Source organism: Triplophysa dalaica, chromosome 22, assembly GCF_015846415.1.
Source record: "Triplophysa dalaica isolate WHDGS20190420 chromosome 22, ASM1584641v1, whole genome shotgun sequence".
NCBI lineage: Eukaryota > Metazoa > Chordata > Actinopteri > Cypriniformes > Nemacheilidae > Triplophysa > Triplophysa dalaica.
Window position 1 is genome coordinate 11,768,078 of NC_079563.1, and position 21,729 is coordinate 11,789,806.

Genomic DNA, 21,729 nt, shown 5'->3' on the forward strand with positions numbered 1-21,729 from the left:
TTGCGTAGCACGTACTAATTTCTATCATGTACATTGAGGGTCCTTTAATTTGTAACAACCAACTTCCGGTATTATCAACGTTATTGCTGCTGTCTTCACGCCGCTATGTGGGAGTAAATAGACAGCAGTGATTCACATCATCACAAAACTGAACCACAACATTGCTCAAAGAAGGCTCACCTCACTCAAAATGACTTTTATAATTCCCCGTTTACTCTGCTTGATGTGTGTTAGTGTCGTTTGTCGAGGTGAAAACACAGAAATGGTGAATGTGGTGACGGAGAGGAAAGCGGAGGAGAGCCACAGACAGGACAGCACTGATCTGCTTATATTCATCATGTTACTGACGCTCACTATCCTCACCATATGGTTATTTAAACACCGTCGCGTCAGGTTTCTACATGAGACGGGTTTGGCCATGATCTATGGTGAGAAATACTTTTTTAAAGTTTTATTGCATTTGCAAAATATGTGTCAGTGTGTGGTTTGTTGTAAGTGAGAAATAATACACTTTCTAATGATTTCCATTACAATAACATTATTAACCATCACCTGTGTTTGCAAAATCATATGCATGTTGTGTTGGGGTTTTATTCTGATACAATGTAATTGTGTTTTATTGGTTCCCATCTACCAGATAACATCCCATCAACAAATTATCAGCAGAAACTATTAGTTTTCATTAAAACCAACACAATTCCCAATAAACCATTCATTCCAATAGGACTTCTATAAGTCCTGAATATGTTATTCTACTCTTACAGAACGGTTCAAAAAAATTATGCTGCTTAAAACTATTACCCATCTTCTCTAGGATTGCTTATGGGTGTGATTCTGCGCTTTGGAGTCCATTCACCACAAGACGTCAATAATGTTACCTTGACATGTGCGGTAAACAGCAGCCCCACCACACTGCTGGTGAACGTGAGCGGCCGTTTCTACGAGTACAGTCTGAAAGGAGAGTTCAGAGACAGCAAGGGTCACGACGTGCCCAATGCAGAGATGCTCAGGAAGGTATGGCTGACAGATCATGATATTCTGATTCTGTTAAATTCGAACAATCATTCTACTCGTTCTAATGTTGCTTTTGAATGAAGATTTATTTTTTAAATGGGCCTTCTGAACCCATTTTGTTATCGTATTTGTAAATCTGGTTTAGGTCACTTTTGATCCAGAGGTTTTCTTCAACATTTTGCTTCCACCAATCATCTTTCATGCGGGCTACAGCCTCAAACGAGTAAGAATAATATATTATTTATTTGCATATTTTATTTACAAAAACAATGAATAATAAAATATATCAATAATATACACAATGTCTCATATCAATCACTTATGTAGCTTTTGAATTACATTTTAGTAATGCTGTTTTTTGTTGTAACTGTCAAGAGACATTTTTTCAGAAATCTGGGGTCTATCCTCTCCTATGCCTTTGTGGGCACAGTGGTATCATGTTTTGTTACAGGGTAAGTGAATATATTTATCGGACAAATGCTTTTTAAATTTAAGCACCGCTTTTTTATTCACTATTATGTCCTCAATGCAGGTTGGTGATGTACGGCTGTGTGGTGTTCATGAAGGTCATTGGTCAGCTTGGAGGAGATTTCTTCTTCACTGACTGTCTTTTCTTTGGTGCTATTGTATCTGCTACAGACCCAAGTATTTATTGACTTATTTATTTTGTTTTATATATATCGTTTTACTATGTAATAGTTTAGTGATCATACACAATAATTACATGTGTTGTAGGAGCTGAAGTTAGTCTCGGGCCTGTCTTGTTATAAAAACGTGAAGGTAACCCTGTTATGATTTATTTGTTAATTCATGTCATGCATTTTTGATAACTTTTAGTAACAGTTCTGGCCATTTTCAATGAGCTGAAGGTTGATGTGGATCTCTATGCACTGATGTTTGGAGAGAGCGTTCTCAATGATGCAATAGCTATCATCTTGTCCTCGTACGTGCATTTACACTTGTTTTCTTTGCGTTGTAGGATTGTTCAGTCAAAATAAACCCTATTCTATCCTTTCTCTCCTCCTAACAGATCAATTGGTGCTTACCAGCCCGAGGGAGACAATCGGCACACGTTTGACGGCAGTGCCCTCCTCAAATCACTGGGCGTCTTTCTGGGTGTTTTTAGTGGTTCTTTTGCGATGGGTGCTGCGACTGGAGTCATGACAGCTCTGGTATCTATATACACATACATTTTACTTGGTTAAACCATTTAGCAATAGCAATATTCTCAACTGGGAGATGATCTGTAAATCTGTGCTGTTGCTCAGGTCACCAAATTCACAAAGCTGAGAGATTTTCCGTTGCTGGAAACGGCTCTTTTCTTCCTCATGTCCTGGAGTACTTTCTTATTGGCCGAGGCCTGTGGTTTCACAGGTAACCACTGAAACATATATTCATAGGAGTATGCCACACACTTTACATCATCTTTTTTTTTATTTTAAATGTAATTTCTAACATCTGCACTGTTTCTGTTTGTCTTTGTGTGTAGGTGTGGTGGCAGTGCTGTTCTGTGGCATTACTCAGGCTCATTATACATACAACAACCTTTCAGACGATTCAAAAAGCAGAACCAAACAAGTAACACACGTTACCAATTCGTCCTCATTTGCGACAGCTGTTTTCATGCTACAATGCATTCAAAATGGCTAAAAAGTTTTGTTTTGTTGAAGATTTGTATACTGATAGAATTCTCCTCTGTTTCCCCGAATAGCTGTTTGAGGTGTTAAATTTCCTGGCTGAAAACTTCATCTTCTCATACATGGGCTTGACACTTTTTTCCTTCCAGCACCATGTGTTTAATCCCTGCTTCATTATAGGTGCATTTGTATCCTTTTGAAGTTTGACTGCATGGGTGCGAGTTTGTGTCTGCACAAAGGAAGTGTGTATAGGTAAACGTTTATTATTCTCCTTGACCTTGGCTCTTCATTTCTAGCTGGCCATATTTCTTGGCAGGGCAGCCAATATCTACCCCATTTCTTTTCTTGTAAATCTCGGTCGCAAGAACAAAATCGCAGCCAATTTCCAACACGTCATGATGTTTTCAGGTAACTACCAGACACCCAATAGAAGACCTTTCTACATAGCACATTTACCTTTTTGTTTTCATGCGAAAGACTAACTTATTTTATGATTTCTCTCTCAGGGCTTCGAGGGGCAATGACGTTTGCCCTCGCTATTAGGGACACAGCAACATATGCCAGGCGGATGATGTTCTCCACCACACTACTCATAGTTTTCTTCACCGTGTGGATATGTGGGGGCGGAACCACTCCTATGCTGTCACTTATGCAGATTCGGTGAGCATTTGATTTTGTTTCATTGGTTTCACTTACAGACAGCTTTTCTAAGAGGTTTAATGTACTTATTCTGTTGATTTATTCTTTATTATCAGGGTGGGAGTCGACTCAGATCAAGATAATCCAGTATGTACTCCACAGGCTAACATTACCAAAATAGTTGTTTAACTTCTAAATATTTATTGTACAAATAGTATCCATAAGGGTGGTTTTACAGACATGAACTCATCCTCTCTCGCTCTCCCCTTCATAATTACTTTGCTCATATAGACTACAGCACCGGATGGGGTACAAACAAGCACCAAGCATGAGAGCGCATGGCCATTCAGACTGTGGTACACATTTGACCACAAGTATCCTTTGTTGTGCCGTTTTAAATTTTCCTGTAAACAAAGCATTACAATTATTATTTTGTTGAAATATCATAATATTTATAATATATCATTATGACCATAGCAATTTTCTCTGCAAGTATCTTAGCTTATCTTATAGTCAAATAAAAAAATGCATTTAACAGCAGAGGGCGCTCACGATCAGATTAAAAAGTTGAAAGTACTAAACCTGGATCGGCTGCTGTTCTCAACATTCTTTGTTTTAGCTGTTTTATACACAACAAAAACCTACTTATTTCAACGTTTGTTCCTTAACAAACTGGTGCAGTTATTTAAAGCCCATTCTCACTCACAGTGGACCTCCACTGACCTCCACTCTGCCTGCCTGCTGTGGTCCAATCGCACGCTGTCTGACAAGCTCACAGGCCTATGAGGTAATAGTTTTACTTATAGAAATGTGCTATTTACTAATTTCTAATAAGACTAATAACTCATACATTACTATCCAACTATGACATCTGTTTAAAGTCAACCCGAAAGGTTTATTCAGCACATTTTTGCAATTTTTAAGACGTTTTATGTTAAAGGAGTAGTTCACTTTCGAAGTAAATGTTCATGATAACTTTACTCAACCCAATGTCATCCGAGATGTTTATGTATTTGTTTCTTTAGTCGAAAAGAAATTAATGATTTTGATGAAAACATTCCAAGATTTTTCTCCATATAGTGGACTTCAATGGAGTCCAAATGATTGAAGGTCAAAATGATCGTTTCAGTGCAGCTTCAAAGGGCTTTAAACATTATCAGAAGATGAATAAGGGTCTTATCAACGATTAACGATCGCTCATTTTCCAAAAAAAATTACTCATGAACGCGCATTGCAGAACAGAGCAAGTCGAGCATTTGTGTTTATAAAGAATATAGTTTTTATTTTTGGGGAAAAATGTACAGATCGTTTCGTTTTCGACTAAAGAAACAAATACTTAAACATCTTGGATGACATTGGGGTGAGTAAATTATCATGAACATTTATTCTGAGACTGAACTATTCCTTTAATACCAAACTTATGAATACCAAACATAGTAGTAGAGGAAACCTACAGCCTTTTGATCAAAAACTAAAAAAACAACATTTTATTAACACATGACATTTCGTATGGTAACCTACAGTATGGTTCGGTACTGTCTTTATATTTAAAACCAAGGTTATTCAGAATTTATTGTATTTTTTTCCACTGTGTATGCATTTTTGGAGCAGAATGTAGGTCGACTGCATGATGAAGACACAGAACTGATCCTAAATGATGGAGGTTGTTCGATGTATGGGGACATGACGGTCAGCACTGATGCTCACGGCGTACCCATCAACTCCTCGAGTCAGGCCGGCCTGTACTCACTAGCAGGAACCTCTGATGATCCCCTCGACAGGGAGCTTGCATTCGGGGGCACCCGTCTGGTCCTTCCCACAGAAGACCCGCGAGAGCCCCTGACATCTTTCCCTCCTCCTCCGCCATCCCCACCTGTGGCTGACCCCCTGCGCTACAGAGTCTGAGTCCATGCCTGCCAACTTCTTGACCTTAATTTGGCACTTTATTTAACAAATGGTATTTATGCTTTTATTGGTTAATTTATTATTTTGAGCCATATATATATTTGTTTATTTGTGTGATAGACACTGTTGTCCTTTGATTGTGGTAGCTAATCATTTTGATTTCTTGATTAAAAATAATTATAAAAAGAAAGAAAGAATAATATGTAAATAAATAAATTACCAGATTGAAAAGAATTTTCCACAAAAGATTCAAAAGAAATTTGGTAGTGACTTTATCAGAATCTTATCTGAATACATTAATTGTAAATATGTTACTTGGTTTGACAATGTCAAAGTAATACATTACATGTACATCCGTGTGGGTAGACCCATTAATAAGTGCCTATGGCCTGTGTTCCTGGTGTTTGTACTGAGACTAATCTGACTAATCATTACCTCACTAAAATGTACTTATATAAAGAGATTTCATGAGAGAAAGTGACTCATTTAAAGTGTTATAGTTTTCTAAATGTACCACAGCATATTGTATAAATAACATTTGATGTGCTTCTTAAACTAGTGCACTCATTTTGTCAATTATTTCTTTAATTAAAATCATTGCACCATTTACCTTTTCATGGGAATTAACAAAGATAATTTCGGGTCTGTTTGGGAACAATATAAGAAAGAATAGGAATGCAGACTTCTGTCAGGCTGTGTGTGTAAAGCATTACCAGAATGTTAACCAGAGTGCTCTGTTTTAATAGATGTAGTCTTCTTAGCATAGCTGAAAAGAACATTAATAAAGGAGAATATAGAATAATAAAATACATCCCTAGTACTTAGGTAGCAAGTGTTTCCTCTGTCATGCCTGAAGCCAAATGCTAGAAGATGTGATGACTGCAGATCACAGCTTAGAGACGATTCTTATGTTTCAGTAGAATTTGAACGTCGCGTCTACCTGGAACTTCTTGCTGACGGCATGGGCACAAAATTTACTGTCGAAGATACACAGGGCCAATCTTCAATATTACACAGGGAATTCTACATGTCTGTGCTTCAGTAGGCTACTTCTGTCTGTGGGCGGTGTGGCATCACATGGAGTAATTTTTGGGGTTGCCACACGTTTCAAGATGATTTGGGTGACTCCATGATGAAAACACAGAGGATTATTCTGAAAGTCCTCAGCAAAACATTGACAAACACCGTAATGAATATGATGGGCGAAACCGCTGCACATCGATCAAATCAATCAATGTTTATTTATATAGCACGTTTAAAAACCACCGAGGCGGACCAAAGTGCTGTTCAAGCAGAAAAATTGACTAAAGCAAGAGTATACCAATACATTCAGTAACATCTTCAAAAATAAGATAAGAATCATAAATTAAGAAACATTAAAATCAAGAGAAAATAAGTGTCTGGTTTTAAAAATGGAGACAGATGGCGCAGTTTTAACATGGACTGGAATGGTATTCCAGAAGTTCGGGCCAATAGTGGCAAAGGTGCGTACACCTCGAATTTTTAAAGTCTTGCCTCAACTTTACAAGATCTCAAGGTTCTGGGGGAGTTTATGGGAGCAGAGATCCATTAAATATTGAGGAGCTAGATTATTAAGGGCTTTATAAACAAACGGAAATATTTAAAAATCAATCCTTTATTTGATAGGAAGCCAGTGCAGTGAGGGTAAGATGGGTGTGACATGATTGTGCTTGCGCTTCCCTGTAAGAAGTTTGGCAGCAGCATTCTGTTCTAGCTGAAGACGAGAGATAGAGGACCGAGAGACACCAACATAAAGTGAGTAGCAATAGTGCATGGGAGATGAATGAATGGCCATTTCGAATTTGAAGGCTTAGATGATAAAGCCACCGGCCATACCACCCTGTAGCCCAAGACTGGTTGCCCACTGAAGCTAAGCAGGGCTGAGCTTCAGTGGGCTTCATTCATTCATTCATGCCTCATTCATTTATAAAATCAAGATTAAACAACAGCATTAATCTGTATGTCAAATTTGAGACTGATGTCAAATAAAAAGCACAAGTTTCTGGCACATTGGGTTTGTTATGGAAAAAGGGAGTCAAGGTTGAAGTTAAGATCACCTTGGGACCAAAAAGGATAATCTCAAAAAAAATGACATGGCTTTAGTTTATGTAAGCACCTCAACAGTGTTTGTAGGAAAAAAATTTCACTCTGCAGAAATGGGAGGTATATTTGCGTGTCCGCGGAAAATAAGTAAAAGGATACTACATATTTGTAAAAGATAGTGGCAATAGGAAGCATGTACAAGGAAAACAACACTGGGCCGAAAATTGATCCTTGAGGAACACCACAGCCAAGAGACATGATGGAAGAACTGCAATGTCCTAAGCTAACATTTAACCACCTATTAGACAGAAAAAAACGAAACCATTGTAAAACTGTGCCGCGAAAACCCCACACAGCTCTAGACGAGACTTCATGGTCAACCACATCAAAAGCAGCACTAAGATCTAAGAGGGCACCTCTTGCTACCCTGAATCGGTTGCACGGAAGATATCGTTGGAAACTCTTAAAAAGGCAGACTCTGTGCTATGTTGTGCTTTAAACCCAAACTGTAAATTTTCATGAATATAGAATTATGTAACAAATATGACTGCAACTGAGACAAAATGGTTTTCTCCATATTTTTTCAGATAAAGGGTAGGCTAGAAATCCGGCAAAAATTTGAAAAAAGGGTAGAATCAAGATTTTTTTTTTAAGGTACGGAAAAACCACAGCATGTTCTAGGCTAGCAGGAACATTTCATGTAGACAAGCATTTGTTGATTACTAACAGCAAACCACAACCAACAGTATGACATATTGGTTTGAAGGAATGATATCCTGGGGACATAACGTGTGCTTTAAAGCAACACTAGAGAGTTTTTCGACCTTAAAATAATCTCTCTGAAATTATTTTAGTGGTAGGACAAGTCTTAACTGGACGAATTTAACTGCCACTGCTACATAATTAGCCCTCTATCAACTGAAATCACACTTTGGTGTGCGGGTATGTTCACAAGCCACGCCCATCACCTGCTTTACGTCTAACGTCACGTTTTACCCGAGCTAACAAGAACAGCCAACAATAAGACAAAACGATCTAGTTCAATGCAGGTCTCCAAACCATCACCAGGGCATAGCCAGCAAAAAAAGATGCAAAAAGTGAGTGATCAGACACGAGCTCAAACATGAATCAAAATCTGACGGACTAACACTCGGTGGTGCGAGCTGCAAGAGGCAGCGGGTTGCAAAACAGATGGAGATCTAACGTTAGCCTTCCGGCTACTGGATTTGAAAGTCTTAGATGTACACTTTTTCTTACTGACCTGTACTTTTGATCTTATAAGTGATAAGGCTATGATCAGGTTGTTTATTGGCACACTAACATTACTGGTTTGAAATATATAACCGTAAGGTAGACTAGAGATAATGTAATGTTGCCGGGTCTCAATAGCCATAGCTATAGTAGAATGATCGTGCCTCTTCACAAATTTAGTATTATGCTTGTAAACGATGACTTCCAAACCACAATAAATGTTGTATGGTCAAAAGTTGTTATAAATGTTATCGGTATATATAGTTGCTATGCACTATCGGCTAACAACAAGCTGCTACCTCAGAATCCAGTTTGTGCTATTAGTAGAGCCCAGTAGTAAACCCCTTGGGAGCCAAAAGAGTGCTTTAGTACATGCACAGTTTATGAAGTAACATGATGTAACGGGGAAGCTTATACAGGACAGTATTTACGACATTCCTAACAGACAGTTGCGCTTATCAACCACATGGGGTTAAAAGAGCATAATGGAACATCAGGTAAGGTAAAAGAAGTATTTGATATCCCTGATGTGATTAACCTAATCTTATCTGTAAAAAACTTTCACACAGTGAAACAGTTGGCTCAGGGAAAAGATTAACAGGCGGATTTAATACAAAGTCAATCGTGGAAAAAAGAAGTTGAGGTTTTTCACCGAATTTGGTGATCAGTTCAGAGAGGTATTTGCATTTTGCAGCCTTAGCAGCGTTCTGGAAGGAAATTAATAAGAGTCTCGTGATTTCAAATGAAACCTGGAGTCTGTCCTTTTTCCATTTTTGCTCAGCGTGTCTGCATGCCTGCTTGAGCATGTGGTGGTGAAGTAGGTTTGTGCTTTTAAGCTTCATTGGAGCAATAGAGTTTAAAATAATATCACAAGTAGAATTAAAATACTAAGATGTCCGTCAGCATCCACGTTTTGTAGAGTAGATTCATTTTCTAACAGTTCACCCACATCATGGAAAGCATCAGAAAAATCATTTTTAGAGGAAGCTGGGAAAGTACGAGACAAGCATGCAGGAAGAAGAGTACTTGGGGGTTGAGCAGCACAGTTAATAAAATAGGCAGGTGATACAAGCCCTTACGAAAATTTACCATGTTTTTGTGTGGTACCAGTGTAATAACCATGTTTGTTTGGTGCATTGATTACTTAGGGCAAAAAAAACATGGTTTTAATACAGTAACCATGTTTTTTTGGGGGGGGGTTACATTTGTTTTTTACATGGTTTTTACATTTTTACTGCAGTAAAACCATGGTCAGTTTTCATACGGAAAAGCTGCATTACCTACTCCAAGGACATGAACTGAAAAGCCATGCGTTGCAATAAAGTCCAAGGTGTGACCCTGTGAGTGAATATGGGCCAGATACCCACTGAACAAAATCAAATGATTTAGTAAGGTTTAAAAATATGGTTTAGATGTGCAACAGACATGGATGTCAAAATCCTAGAGCTGTAGAGTGTAGAGGTGATGAGTTCACCTACAAATGTTGAAAATTTGTTAAAAAAGCCATAGTTATATTGAGGGGCGATACACCAAAGCATATACAACAGGTTCAACAAGGGCCATTTGAAATAGTTACACCTCAAAGTTGCCAAATGGGCCGGTAGGTAAAAGTCGACAGTGATAATTGTTATTAAAAACAGCACCGCGCCCAGACAGACGCGGCAGAGTTTAAATAATTACAGTCCTGGGGTACCATCTCGGGAAATGCCAGGCCTAACCCAGGGCTCAGTCACACATAAAATATCCACCCATGTGAAGTTTAAAAGTCGTTTCAATATAGATTTTGTTCTCCACGGAACGAGCGTTGATAAGAGCTGTGTTCATTTTGAGTCTGTGTGTTTGTAGAGTCTGTTCCTCGACGTGGCATCCATTGTGGATTGCTAAAATAATCAAACAAGGTATAGAGCACACATCATTTTATTCGCCCGATGTCCGTTTTTATAGCCGGCTGTCATTGTAATCATGGTTGAACATCAGTTACTCCAGATGCTAATGTTAAGAACAGGTGCTTTAAGGAGCCTGATAAAGAAAGTTCACCTAAATGGGGAGAGTAAGAATTGCACATTAAAACCTACAGAACATAAACATTTATTTCTGTCAGGACCACCAACTGTCGTCAAACATTTTACAATAGCAATATTTAAGTTTTGCGGAATGAAACTGTTCTAGGCAAACTCCGCCTGCGGGAATGCAAAAATACATGTCACCCCACATGGGGAACCAGAATAATTCATGATGCGTAACAGGATTAAAATTAAAATGATCCGAAAGATACAAGCAGATATTGTGGAGATGGGGACGGAGGTGGGTTTTGAGTGCCGCACGATTAAGCAACTGATAAGGAGCAAAGAAAGGCAATTTAAATAGGATGCAGTCAAGTATGTGTTGTATGACTATTGGTTAACATTGATTAGCTGCAACAGATGTCATCGGCTGATGCAAGCTTGACTCACGTGACCTGCCAGAACTGATGCTACTTGATAACCAAATCTAAATGTTAAATAACATCTTTAAGATTTAATGACATATGTAAGATTAAATACTAAAAATACCCACTAGTTTACTTTTGTTTGTAAAGTACTCATGATACACCAGGCCCACATTATGTAATAATTCACATAATGTTATTATTCCTAATTTTACATGTCTGTGACAAATTATTTAGCCTACTGTTCTGCACCTACATTTTATAACGATTGTTATGTAATAATAATAAATTAATTTGGGATCTCCTTAAACAAAGTGATAAACTTTCGTAATTGTTTGACATTTGTTGGTTTTAATTGTTTTAAAGGAGTAGTTCACCTTCTAAATGAAAATTCTGTCATCATTTCCTCACCCCTTGTCATTTCAAACAGATATGTTTTAGTTTTTTCGGCAGAACACAGAAGATATTTTGAAGAATTTTCTTAACATCCCACATTCACTTGCATTGGTAACAATAGAAGTGAACGGGGGGATCTGTGCTGTTCTGCTACTAACCAAAATATCTTATTTTGTGTTCTGAAGAAGAACACAAAATAAGTGCATGTCCACATGTTTTTTTGTCCACATTCTTTTAACCATCTTTTGAAATCTCAGTTGTGGGTTAAATGTGTTTATTATTGTACCGTTACATATTCTCTCAATGTAATACATTGGTTGCAGGCGGTGTCTATGATCGTGGGACTTGTGTTTATCCTCTATACTTCACCAATGCTCCAGTTATTGGACTACCCTGACAACAAACCCAGTCTTATGGGTCAAATTTTTGAAATTTACATATTTACATCATCTGAAAGCTGATTATATAATTAAGCTTTCTATTGATGTATGAGTTGTTAAGGATAGGACAATATATGGTGGTGATACAGACGTTTATAACTCTGGAATCTGAGGGTGCTAAAAAATCTGAACATTGAGAAAATTGCCTTTATAGTTGTCCATCAGAGGTGCTGTAGTAGGCCATCCACTCACAAAAATTACGTTTTTGAGTATTTAGGGTAGAAAATTTACAAAATACCTTCATGGAACATGAACTGTCCTTAATATCCTAATGATTTGGGGCATAAAGAAAAATTTATAATTTTGTCCCATACAATGTATTTTTGGCTTTCACTAAAAAAACTCCCGTGCTACTTAAGACTGGTTTGTGATCCAGGGTCACATATACAATAACACATAATAAATAAACTTTATCCCTAAATTCAAATAGTGAACACCGGACATAATTTATGGAAAGCATTATACAAAATGAAGGAACGTTGTTTTACACCTGCATCGTTTATGTTAACGTAAGCAAATATCTGCAGGTATGATATGCTTTCTAATGTGGAGTATGTTTTTCCAAAGTAAAACAATGATTAAAAACAGATATTTGAAAATGCACTAGAGACGAAAAATACGTCATTTTCCCATGACAAATGATGTGCGACACCTATGGTAAAAGTTCTGAATAAAGGAAGAACCCTCTTCACTGGCACGTATAAAAGGCAGCGTTACCTAATTCATATTTATTAAGTCTTTACCATTGGAATTACAGAACAACGTTGCCGTGGCACAATTTATATTTATGAGCTGAGATGTCGCGATAGTAGAGTTCGTATTTTCGCGTCTCGTACGTAATGTAGTGAGAGACTGCCCACCACTGCAAGAACGGGTCTGCAGTGGACGAGACAGATCAGAGCTGTATATCCCAGAGAGAGGTAAGTTTGCATTTTTTTAACTGTAGCAGTCGAGTCTCAGTAAATTCTTCAGGGCTAATTTATTTATCAGAAAGGTACCCAGCGTTTTTAATAATACTCATTCATCAAAGTTTGCGCAATTGCGCAGCCCCTTGGAATCACGTTTACATGCTTACCCAAATTTTCTGCATATTGAATTAAACTCAACAAAGGAACGTGTGCAATGGTTATGTTTTGTGAAAAAAAATATATATTTTGTTTGAAAAAGTGTAGGTATTTTACATACTTTAAATCGTTAAGTGTTGCATATCAACATGCATTAATTTGCCATCAGATGTATCCCTTATATTAATATAAAAGAATGTTTGTATGAACTGAGCATACCCATTTAACAGAAATTGTACAAAAAATAAGCAATATACTTTTACAGGTGTGTTCTGTATCAGCGAGACTAAATACTATATGAAGTGCATTAATGTTTGTACAATACGTTTAGGATGGGGCGTTGGCTTAGAAATGTTCTGCATGCTTAAGACTGGATGTCTTTCAGACTCTGAAATCTGGTTCTTATTAAAGATTTTTTACTCAAGAAAAGCATGGAGTTTAACACATGGACTTATGGGGTGAGACACTGCAGGACAGTTCATGTCTGAATTATGCACACAGTGGAATTCAGCCCATGAGACTGAGAAACAATCTGCATCTTGGATGTCCTTAACTCTATCTTTAACCGTTGCACATTCAGAGGAAGGAAAAAATACACAGGAAAACCATTATCGCACCATCTTTTGGAGTCTTTATTTAGCTTTCGCACCCATTTTTTCATTTAAAGGGGTCATATGGCGCGAATACATGTTTTTATGTGTCTTAGGTGCATTATAAGTTGCGCATGCATGTATAAGACACGTCAAGTTGCAAAAAGGAGTCGAACAAAAGATGCATTCTTTCTAAAAGCGAATGCTCACCCGGACCTGCCTGAAACGCATTGTGTAACCACACCTCCACAAATCTACGTTATTTCGTGGCATGATTTGACCAAGATCGCCAAAATGTATACGCTAGTAAGGTGGGTGTACCTGTCAGTACAATTGCTTTGGAACCTGATGTTCCAAATATGGTAAGAGGCGTTACAATTCCATCACATGCTTGCCGTATTCGACCAATCACTACACACTGGTTGCCTGGCCAATCATAGCACACCTCGCTTTTCAGAGCGATGAGCTTTGTTAAAAATCTGCACGTTTCAGTGAGGCAGGGCAAAGAGACAAAAATGCCCATTGTGTGGAAAATACTGGGTTTTTGAACCTTAAATCGTGTATACACATTGCATTAAATCTAAAACAAACCATAATATTCGTTTTAGCCGTGTCATATGACCCCTTTAAGCAAGTTGGCTGGAGGCAATCTGGCTTTACAGACCTCAAATCCATTGCATATAAAATACCAAAAGATATATTTAAAATACAAATAATACACTATTCACATACTGATAATACAGAACATTCATTGCTAACAGGAAAACAGGAACCAAACACCCTGTGCGCTACTTAATACCCAAAGATAAGTAATGTTTTATAAGAGCACATGAACATGTCTCATGTGTTAGAGTCACAGCCACGGGACCCACGACTGATTGTGAATCAGAGCTTTAATCTTAAACTTACTTTTTTTGGAACAGTTGAAGAACTCTATCCTAAAAATATTCGACCCAACAGATCTCTCCATTTTCAAATTCAGTTCATGCAGACCCTGTTTTCTGTCTGGATTTATCCACTTTACTTACAGCCAATCTATAGGGACCTGTAAAGCATTTGTTTTTCCATTATTTTGAAATGAAAAATGGTTTATTTCCTCCGCTCACTTACTTGTTGGGGCCTTTTTAAGAGCATATGTGGAAACATTTAGGTAAAGACTCAAGGGATTTGTACTCTCTGTTTTTTTAAGCTCACTGTTCTGTCAATAGGATTACATAAGTATGTAATAGCAGATTTTTATCAGCCGAACTGAACGTGTTTGCTTATCCAACTATCAATATATTTGAGAATGTTGGAGCATGTCTTTATTTTGGTTATTAAGGGATAATGTATAATACCACTTAATAAACTTTTACAATGGAACAATATAAATAAATAAAGTGACACAAGACTTAAAGACATTAAAAGACATTAAACTTACGCGGCTATTTAGGAAAGCAATTGCCAATGTCAATTATACACTTTAATGATCATTATACAAAATAACTGGCCGGTAAATTACAACAATCCTATTGAATCCTCATGAATGATGAATTTTTCTGATTGTACGGTGGCCTAAAAAAATGACCTCTGATTAACCCCATCAGCCTAAAGAGGGACAGTAGTCTTGTTTGTGTTTCCTCTTTGTTAAAGTGTATTTAGGAGCATAGATCAAGAGCGCTAGGGTTACACCGCTGGCCGCCGTCTCGCCTGTTCCTCTTACCGCTGTTTTGCAGGCTTCCTGTTTCCAAGCCTTCACCACATTCTTCTGCAAGTAAATCATGCCAACCCGACGCTCTGCCAAGACCCCCTCAATTTTCCCAGCTGTAAAACAGAGCCGATTCCATTACCAAACCCATTTCAGATGACCTAAATTGGGTGCTAATCAGGACCATTTGTGCCCAAAAATGCACCACCTCCAACAGATGCCTCTCTGTTTGCGTTACGACGTGGAGAGTGCGTCTGCCAGAGGAGCGGTCTCGTGTGCGTGTGGTTTTTCGGAGAACGCAGTAATCATCGTGAAAGCCATGTTTTGAGCTAACCAGGAGGTGATGTCATAGCCAACTTCTAATTTGGTCTCCAACATTATAAGCGGCAGCGCGCCACACCCTTTTATGAGTCTATGAAGGAATAGAGAGAAAAACACGTCGAGTGCACGCAAATCACTTGATTTTTCTCCACAGCTCTCAAGTTCCCTCATATCACATCAGCCAGCGGTTCCAAGAACAGTGTGACCGTTCCATTTCTTCCCTCCCGTTTGCTTTGGCTGCTATGCTTGGCCAACTGTGTTCCAGATGCTGGTGCATGAGGTCATCCTGAAATCAGATGCCTCAGTCTCAACAGTCTGCCATCTCCCTGGAGATCGTATTAAATATTTGACTCAAACAGGGGTCATGGTCTGCTTACCATTACATCAGCGTCTGTAACAATGACCTCTTCACACTTATCTGTAACCTATTCATGAAGCGGCGTTCCCTGAACTTCAGGACTGAGACTCTTAATGCTAGATCATTGTTTAAGAGGGTCCTGGAGTAGAGTTCCCTGTTGTAGGCGTTGTTATATCCCGATCTCATTTCTCCTCGTTGTTTCCTGTTCTCCCTTGATGGTCCTAACAAGGTCTAACGAAATAAAAAATGTTAGAGGCAGTTATGTTGGATTGGAAAAGTGGAAGCTGTTGGAGTTAACATGCTGTTAGAAATGAGCTCAGATGTAATCGCTAAATGTCTCTCCGGTCTGCCATTAAAGTTAACTGACCTGGAAACACGGAACTGAGTGGTTTACCGCGTTCCCAAAATGACGGGAAAAGCAACACAGCTTTTGCCAAATCTTTCATCTTATCGCCTGCCCCTGATTTGAATAATAAAAAGAGCAATTTTGCTTGTCTGAAACTTTTTCGTTGTAAGGCCCCCTTTTTTGTCGGGTGCATTGCTTTGCGCCGCCTCAAAACAGAAAAAACTGATTCAGTACAATGCTGGAACATACATTTTTTGGTTTTAGCGGGCTTATTTTCTGATGTTTGATTTCATGAAATCTATGATAAGTTTCTCTCCACAAAATCTGTGGCCCCTTGGGTTTGATTTTATATACTGTTAAAATAACCATTTGTTTGATAGAGGGAAGAAAGACTACATAAAATAAAGATGGGAATAGAGTATCGGTTTTGGCAGTTGGGTCTAAAATACCGAGCAGATCTTATTTATGGACTTTACAAGCCAACTTGAGAGAAACATTTTCAATTTATTTGTACTGCAGCAACTTACACAAAATTCTTGTGCTTTACAAAAGTGTCATATTGAATACTTTTGGACAAGCCAGCTCACTTACAATAGAAAATGTTAGTTTAGATTTACAAAGGACACATGAGAAAAGAAAATGTATTTATTTTCTCTGGCTTTGTAGGCTAGCAAATGATTACACCGGAGTCATGAGTTAAACATTAAAACACACCTAGAAGGCAGATCTGCTCTCTTATTAAGTATTCGTTGGAAAAAGGATCTTGAAATGAGAAGTTCCCTCTTTAAACATTGTCAAAGAACTGTTAACATTCCAGATCTCACCACATACATACCAGACATACTTCGTGAATGTATAGAGCCAGCCGACCCGATCAAATGTGAACCCACATGAAAAACAGCCACACGCAATCACGTCACGCAAAGGTTTGTCTTAACACAAATGTTTTCTCACTACAGTTCTCTCAATCTCCAGGTGGTCCGTAATGCAGTATTTTTTATTCTGAAAGTTCGGTACATATGCATTTGAATTGAAAATGTTTCTCTTCAGGTTTATCCAAGGTTATTCTAATTATAGTCAATTATTTAACATGTTGTCTGTATAATGAATAAATAAACACTTTTCTCCCAATGACGAATTGTTTGAGCCAGTTAAACAATACATATATTAATTTAAACCGTACATTCTTAGTGATGTGATCTGATAAGTAAGTCTATAATCGAATATCCCGTGACAAATCTATTTGAATATTTCCTGGACTTGCTTGCCACATGATTTGATTTAGGCATGAATGTTTGTATTAAATTTGCTGTTTCGTTAAACCTAACCGAGTTATTGCTGATGAGATTTATCATCTCGTCGAATGAATGATCCTGTCGGTCCGTCTTAACCTGGTTTGCAGCTGTTCTTTTCCGTCTATTTGATCATGATAAGACAAGAACACAATGAAGCTCATGCACTGTGTACCTTATGTTGCCTATGGTTACAAAACAACTAGCAATCTGACATTTCGGCCCTCTGATCTTCTCTTAGGGAAAGCGGAACAAACATTTTCTTATCAATAAATGACCTTACACCACAGTTTCCTGGGGAAACAATGAACATGATGAGTGCTACCTGTTGAAAAATACAGCATATGCTGGTTGGGAAAGCTTTAAAGCATGGTGGTTTGTGCTGGTTTAAATTGGTCATGTGCTGGTTTAAGATGGTCTTGAGCTGGTTTAGGACATGACCAGCTTAAACCATCACAGGACCATCTTAAACCAGCACAAACCAGCTACCATGCGTCAAAACGTACCTAACCAGCATATGGTGTTTTATTCAACAGGGATGTTAGGGTGTAAGCATTGTGAGTTCATTCTACTGAACAAAATCTATACATATTTAATAGTTGATGTTTTTTCTTTTGATTGTTTAACAGTTTTATTTACAAGAAACAGTTTTATTACTTTGTAAATATGACTTTGTATACAGTGTTGGCTCTTTAGACGGAATGTCAAATTTTCCTGCATTTGTAAGCAGCTTCAGATGAGGACCTGTGTTAAATGAACAAATGTGAATATGTGTATACTGTAATTAAATGTTATGATGTCATTTTTATGATCTCTTTGTAACTGGGTGAGGTAACGGCTGCATTTATTTTTTACAGCTTCTCACGGTCACGCACCATGGCAGACCGTTCCAAGTGCTTTTACTGTCGTGAAGACCTCAGTGGAAAAAAGTTTCTGAAGAAGGACGAGAAGCAAGTGTGCGTGCGATGCTTCGACAAGTTCTGTGCCAACACCTGCGCTGAATGTCGACGGCCAATCAGCACCGACTCCAAGGTAACGTTGGGTAATATTGTGTCATGTTTTCCCACAGGTGGTTTAGAGTTAAAAGTATCACCTTACACCTGGAAGTACTGATTGTTTTCTCAATTTGCTGTTTTTGAGCCCTTTTGCACGATCTAAGAGAAAGAAATGTGTACATTTGTGATTGCAGATTTGTTTTATATCTTGAAAAATCAAGTAAAATGTAAATAGTCCCTTAAGGAGACTAGAGATAAACTCTATAGTTGCTACTCTTTATTTCTCCAAGCTAATCTCTTTATAATATATTTACATACGTATAATTTATATGATATTAAAAATCAAATGCTACTAGATTATGTGATATAATGGCCTGCATGTGGGTCACTGTCATGAAATTGCTCAAAATTCGGTTGGAAATCAAACAAAATTGTAGTTATTGACATCACAGTATGATTGCTTTAAAATACACATTAATTTCACTTATTTTACATTTTTGACAACCATAATTTATGATACTATCTATTATAAAATACTTTTCTGGTTTTGTGTTGTAATATTAAAACCTGTCTTTAAACATTAAAACCATTAAAATATTGTGTAAAACTGCTAGGGAATCAAAACAGAAAAGAAGTGCTATACAAATAAATGTGAATTAAACTGAATTGATAGCATGCATTTTGTAATTAAAAAAAATTGTATTTGCTTCTGCTAGCAAGTGTGTGCAATATTTGTCTTAAATCATCTCAGGAGCTTCATCATAAGGGACGTTACTGGCACTCAGATTGTTTCAGATGTGCCAAGTGCTACAAGAACCTGGCCAAGGAGTCTTTCGGCAGCAAGAATGACAGGATCCTGTGTGGGACGTGTAGCTCACGCGAGGATGCCCCTCGCTGCCACGGCTGCTACAAGCCTATACTGGCAGGTACAGGATGAGTTCAGCGTGAGGAATATTGGGCAACAATTAAAGCACGTTTTCCTGCCGAAAACTTTCAATGTGTATACATGTATGCCTGATCGTAATTATGATACTTTTTTTGTATTGTATGTGTAAAATGTTGACACTGTGCTACATTTTCCCATCACATGTGTTTGATAAAGGCACTGAGAGTGTGGAATACAATGGCAACTCATGGCACGATGAGTGTTTCACGTGCTATCAGTGTCAGAAGCCGATTAGCTCCAAAACGTTCCAGACGAAAAACAACAACGTCTACTGCAACTCTTGCCATGAGAAGAAGTTTGCTAAGCAGTGTGCATGCTGCAAGAAGGTGAGAGACTTCCCACTAAAAAAGATAGTTTGTTGTTAATTTTAAAGTTAGAGGTTGTATAAATTCAATAAATGCAAAACATGTTATCTCTCAAACATGAAAATTAATGAAAATTTTTATTATTATCATTTGCTCACCCTCATGTCAGAACGTTGGTTACTGGCCCCCATTGACTTCCATTTCATACAAACTCAAAATACCTTTTGTTTCGCAGAGGGAAATAGTCAAGTTTTTATATACAAGATAAAGATGATTGAATGATGACTGAATTTTTTTTTTTGGCTGAACTATCACTTTAAGAAAAATAAAAGTATTATCTAAACAAGTTTTGAAATTTTTTTTCCGGATTTACAGAACAGATATTTTAGACCTCTCTTCTTTAGTTGCTTTTTTACACACACTGTTCACAGGGGAAGCATTACCCCTTTATTAAAAGTTAATTTTTGATCCTTTTTTATTATTGCTGGGTATATTTTAACAAATAATGGCCTTGTCACGAGTTGACTTGAGGTTTATGGTTTCCAAGAGTTCTGCTATTCTTTCTTCAGCCTATTACCACAGGAGGTGTGAATTACAAAGACCAGCCGTGGCACTCGGAGTGCTTAGCGTGTTTCTCCTGCCGAAAACCTTTGTCTGGCACCCGATTCACTTCCCACGAGGAGAAAGTCTACTGCGTGGACTGTTACAAAAGCACTGTGGCCAAAAAGTGTAATGGCTGCCAAGATCCTATTACAGGTTTGAATGTACACTCACACACACAGACAAATGTCTTCATTTTTAGTTCTTGCCAACCCTTATTCTTTTAAAGTGCTGTACATTTTGAACTTAAGTGACAAATAAATCTACTTTTTCTCATTCAACAGGATTTGGACAGGCTACCAATGTGGTGAACTACGAGGGTGGCACTTGGCACGATTACTGTTTTAACTGTAAGAAATGCTGTCTTAACCTGGCGAAAAAGCAATTTGTATCTCACAATGGAGACATTTACTGTTCTAACTGTTCCAAGAAAGTGTAGCTCTCCAGGGAGACACTGCGGAATAAGATCACATCAGAAAAAAATATTACCATTCATTCAAATTTGTACAAAAATCCCACAAAAAAATTATTAAAGTGTTAATAAAGGTGTCTGTTATGTTGGCTCTGGCTACTTTATGAAGGGAGTTTTTCCCTGTAAAGAATGTTAAGTTTGCAAAGAGGCTTTAATGGGAAAAACGTATCCTGTCTCTTTCTGAATGTCCATTCGTCTCTGGAAAGAGTGTCAGATAGGATGAAAGATAGTGATAAAGAAAATAATTCATATGTACATCAAAATTTGATAACCTTCCATTCTGTGATGACTTGTTAACATGGCTGCACATTATTTAGTGCTCTTTGTTTTAGAATTGTTTAGATTTCGCCTCTTTTCATTTGAAATACCAATTTTACATTTACTGTAATATTTCTCATTACTTTGTGTCTTTTGTATACTGCCCTAAAAATGTAGGGTCACTTGATGATTCTTGTGATCTTAATTAGAAGGGATGCTTACAGTTTTCGAAATATTTTTGTACACTAAAATATAATTGTAAGAATACATATGTTTTTGAAATACATGTACTGAAGATAAACTGAATAATTAACACAGCCAATAGGAGTCTGGAATACTCTCAAATCATCTCTTCAAGAAGCTGGCTCATAAAATAGCAAGAAAACCTTTTTAACATTTCTCTATTCTTATTCTAAAATGTGGAGGTGGAAACAAAGAATATTGTAACCTTTTTGTAATTTTGAAAACTTGAACAGAAAGTTGTTTTTTAAGTTTTATACTCTTCATAAAATGGACAAAAGTACTATCACATTTCCACTATACAGTGATTTGCATAAACGTGTTATTTTGGTATTCTCTGTAATTATAAACAAAAACAAATAAAGTTCAAAAACAGTCACTCTTATGAACTCGTTTGATTCGCATGGAGTATTTTCTTACACAACAGCGGCATCTAGTGTTGGGCTATAAAATAATACAAGTAACTTTTTACCTTCCCAAA

The 21,729-nt window shown here is 37.5% G+C and overlaps 2 protein-coding genes across 2 annotated transcripts; both read left to right on the forward strand.

Annotated features, from left to right (window-relative positions):
* The first annotated feature begins 99 nt into the window (after window positions 1–99).
* Window positions 100–5,802, forward strand: slc9a6b (solute carrier family 9 member 6b). Its single transcript, XM_056737402.1, has 16 exons — window positions 100–428; window positions 815–1,014; window positions 1,160–1,237; window positions 1,390–1,466; window positions 1,547–1,659; window positions 1,852–1,957; window positions 2,045–2,186; window positions 2,283–2,388; window positions 2,504–2,592; window positions 2,726–2,839; window positions 2,948–3,059; window positions 3,158–3,311; window positions 3,407–3,437; window positions 3,582–3,664; window positions 3,972–4,077; window positions 4,902–5,802. Exons 1-16 carry the CDS (start codon window positions 191–193, stop codon window positions 5,193–5,195), a joined length of 2,043 nt encoding a protein of 680 aa, XP_056593380.1. The 5' UTR covers window positions 100–190; the 3' UTR covers window positions 5,196–5,802.
* A 6,843-nt stretch (window positions 5,803–12,645) lies between these two features.
* fhl1b (four and a half LIM domains 1b) lies at window positions 12,646–21,633 on the forward strand. The gene is made up of 6 exons (XM_056737535.1): window positions 12,646–12,694; window positions 18,290–18,464; window positions 19,179–19,353; window positions 19,530–19,699; window positions 20,248–20,434; window positions 20,563–21,633. The coding sequence occupies exons 2-6, from the start codon at window positions 18,309–18,311 to the stop codon at window positions 20,715–20,717; spliced, it is 843 nt and encodes a 280-aa protein (XP_056593513.1). The 5' UTR covers window positions 12,646–12,694; window positions 18,290–18,308; the 3' UTR covers window positions 20,718–21,633.
* Window positions 21,634–21,729: the final 96 nt, after the last annotated feature.

Coding starts and splice junctions, on each gene's coding strand:
- slc9a6b (XM_056737402.1), top strand. CDS start 191: ATGACTTTTATAATTCCCCGTTTACTCTGCTTGATGTGTGTTAGTGTC. Junction 429..814: donor GGGTTTGGCCATGATCTATG/GTGAGAAATACT, acceptor CATCTTCTCTAG/GATTGCTTATGGGTGTGATT. Junction 2,840..2,947: donor GCTTCATTATAGGTGCATTT/GTATCCTTTTGA, acceptor CTTCATTTCTAG/CTGGCCATATTTCTTGGCAG.
- fhl1b (XM_056737535.1), top strand. CDS start 18,309: ATGGCAGACCGTTCCAAGTGCTTTTACTGTCGTGAAGACCTCAGTGGA. Junction 18,465..19,178: donor CAATCAGCACCGACTCCAAG/GTAACGTTGGGT, acceptor AAATCATCTCAG/GAGCTTCATCATAAGGGACG. Junction 20,435..20,562: donor CTGCCAAGATCCTATTACAG/GTTTGAATGTAC, acceptor CTCATTCAACAG/GATTTGGACAGGCTACCAAT.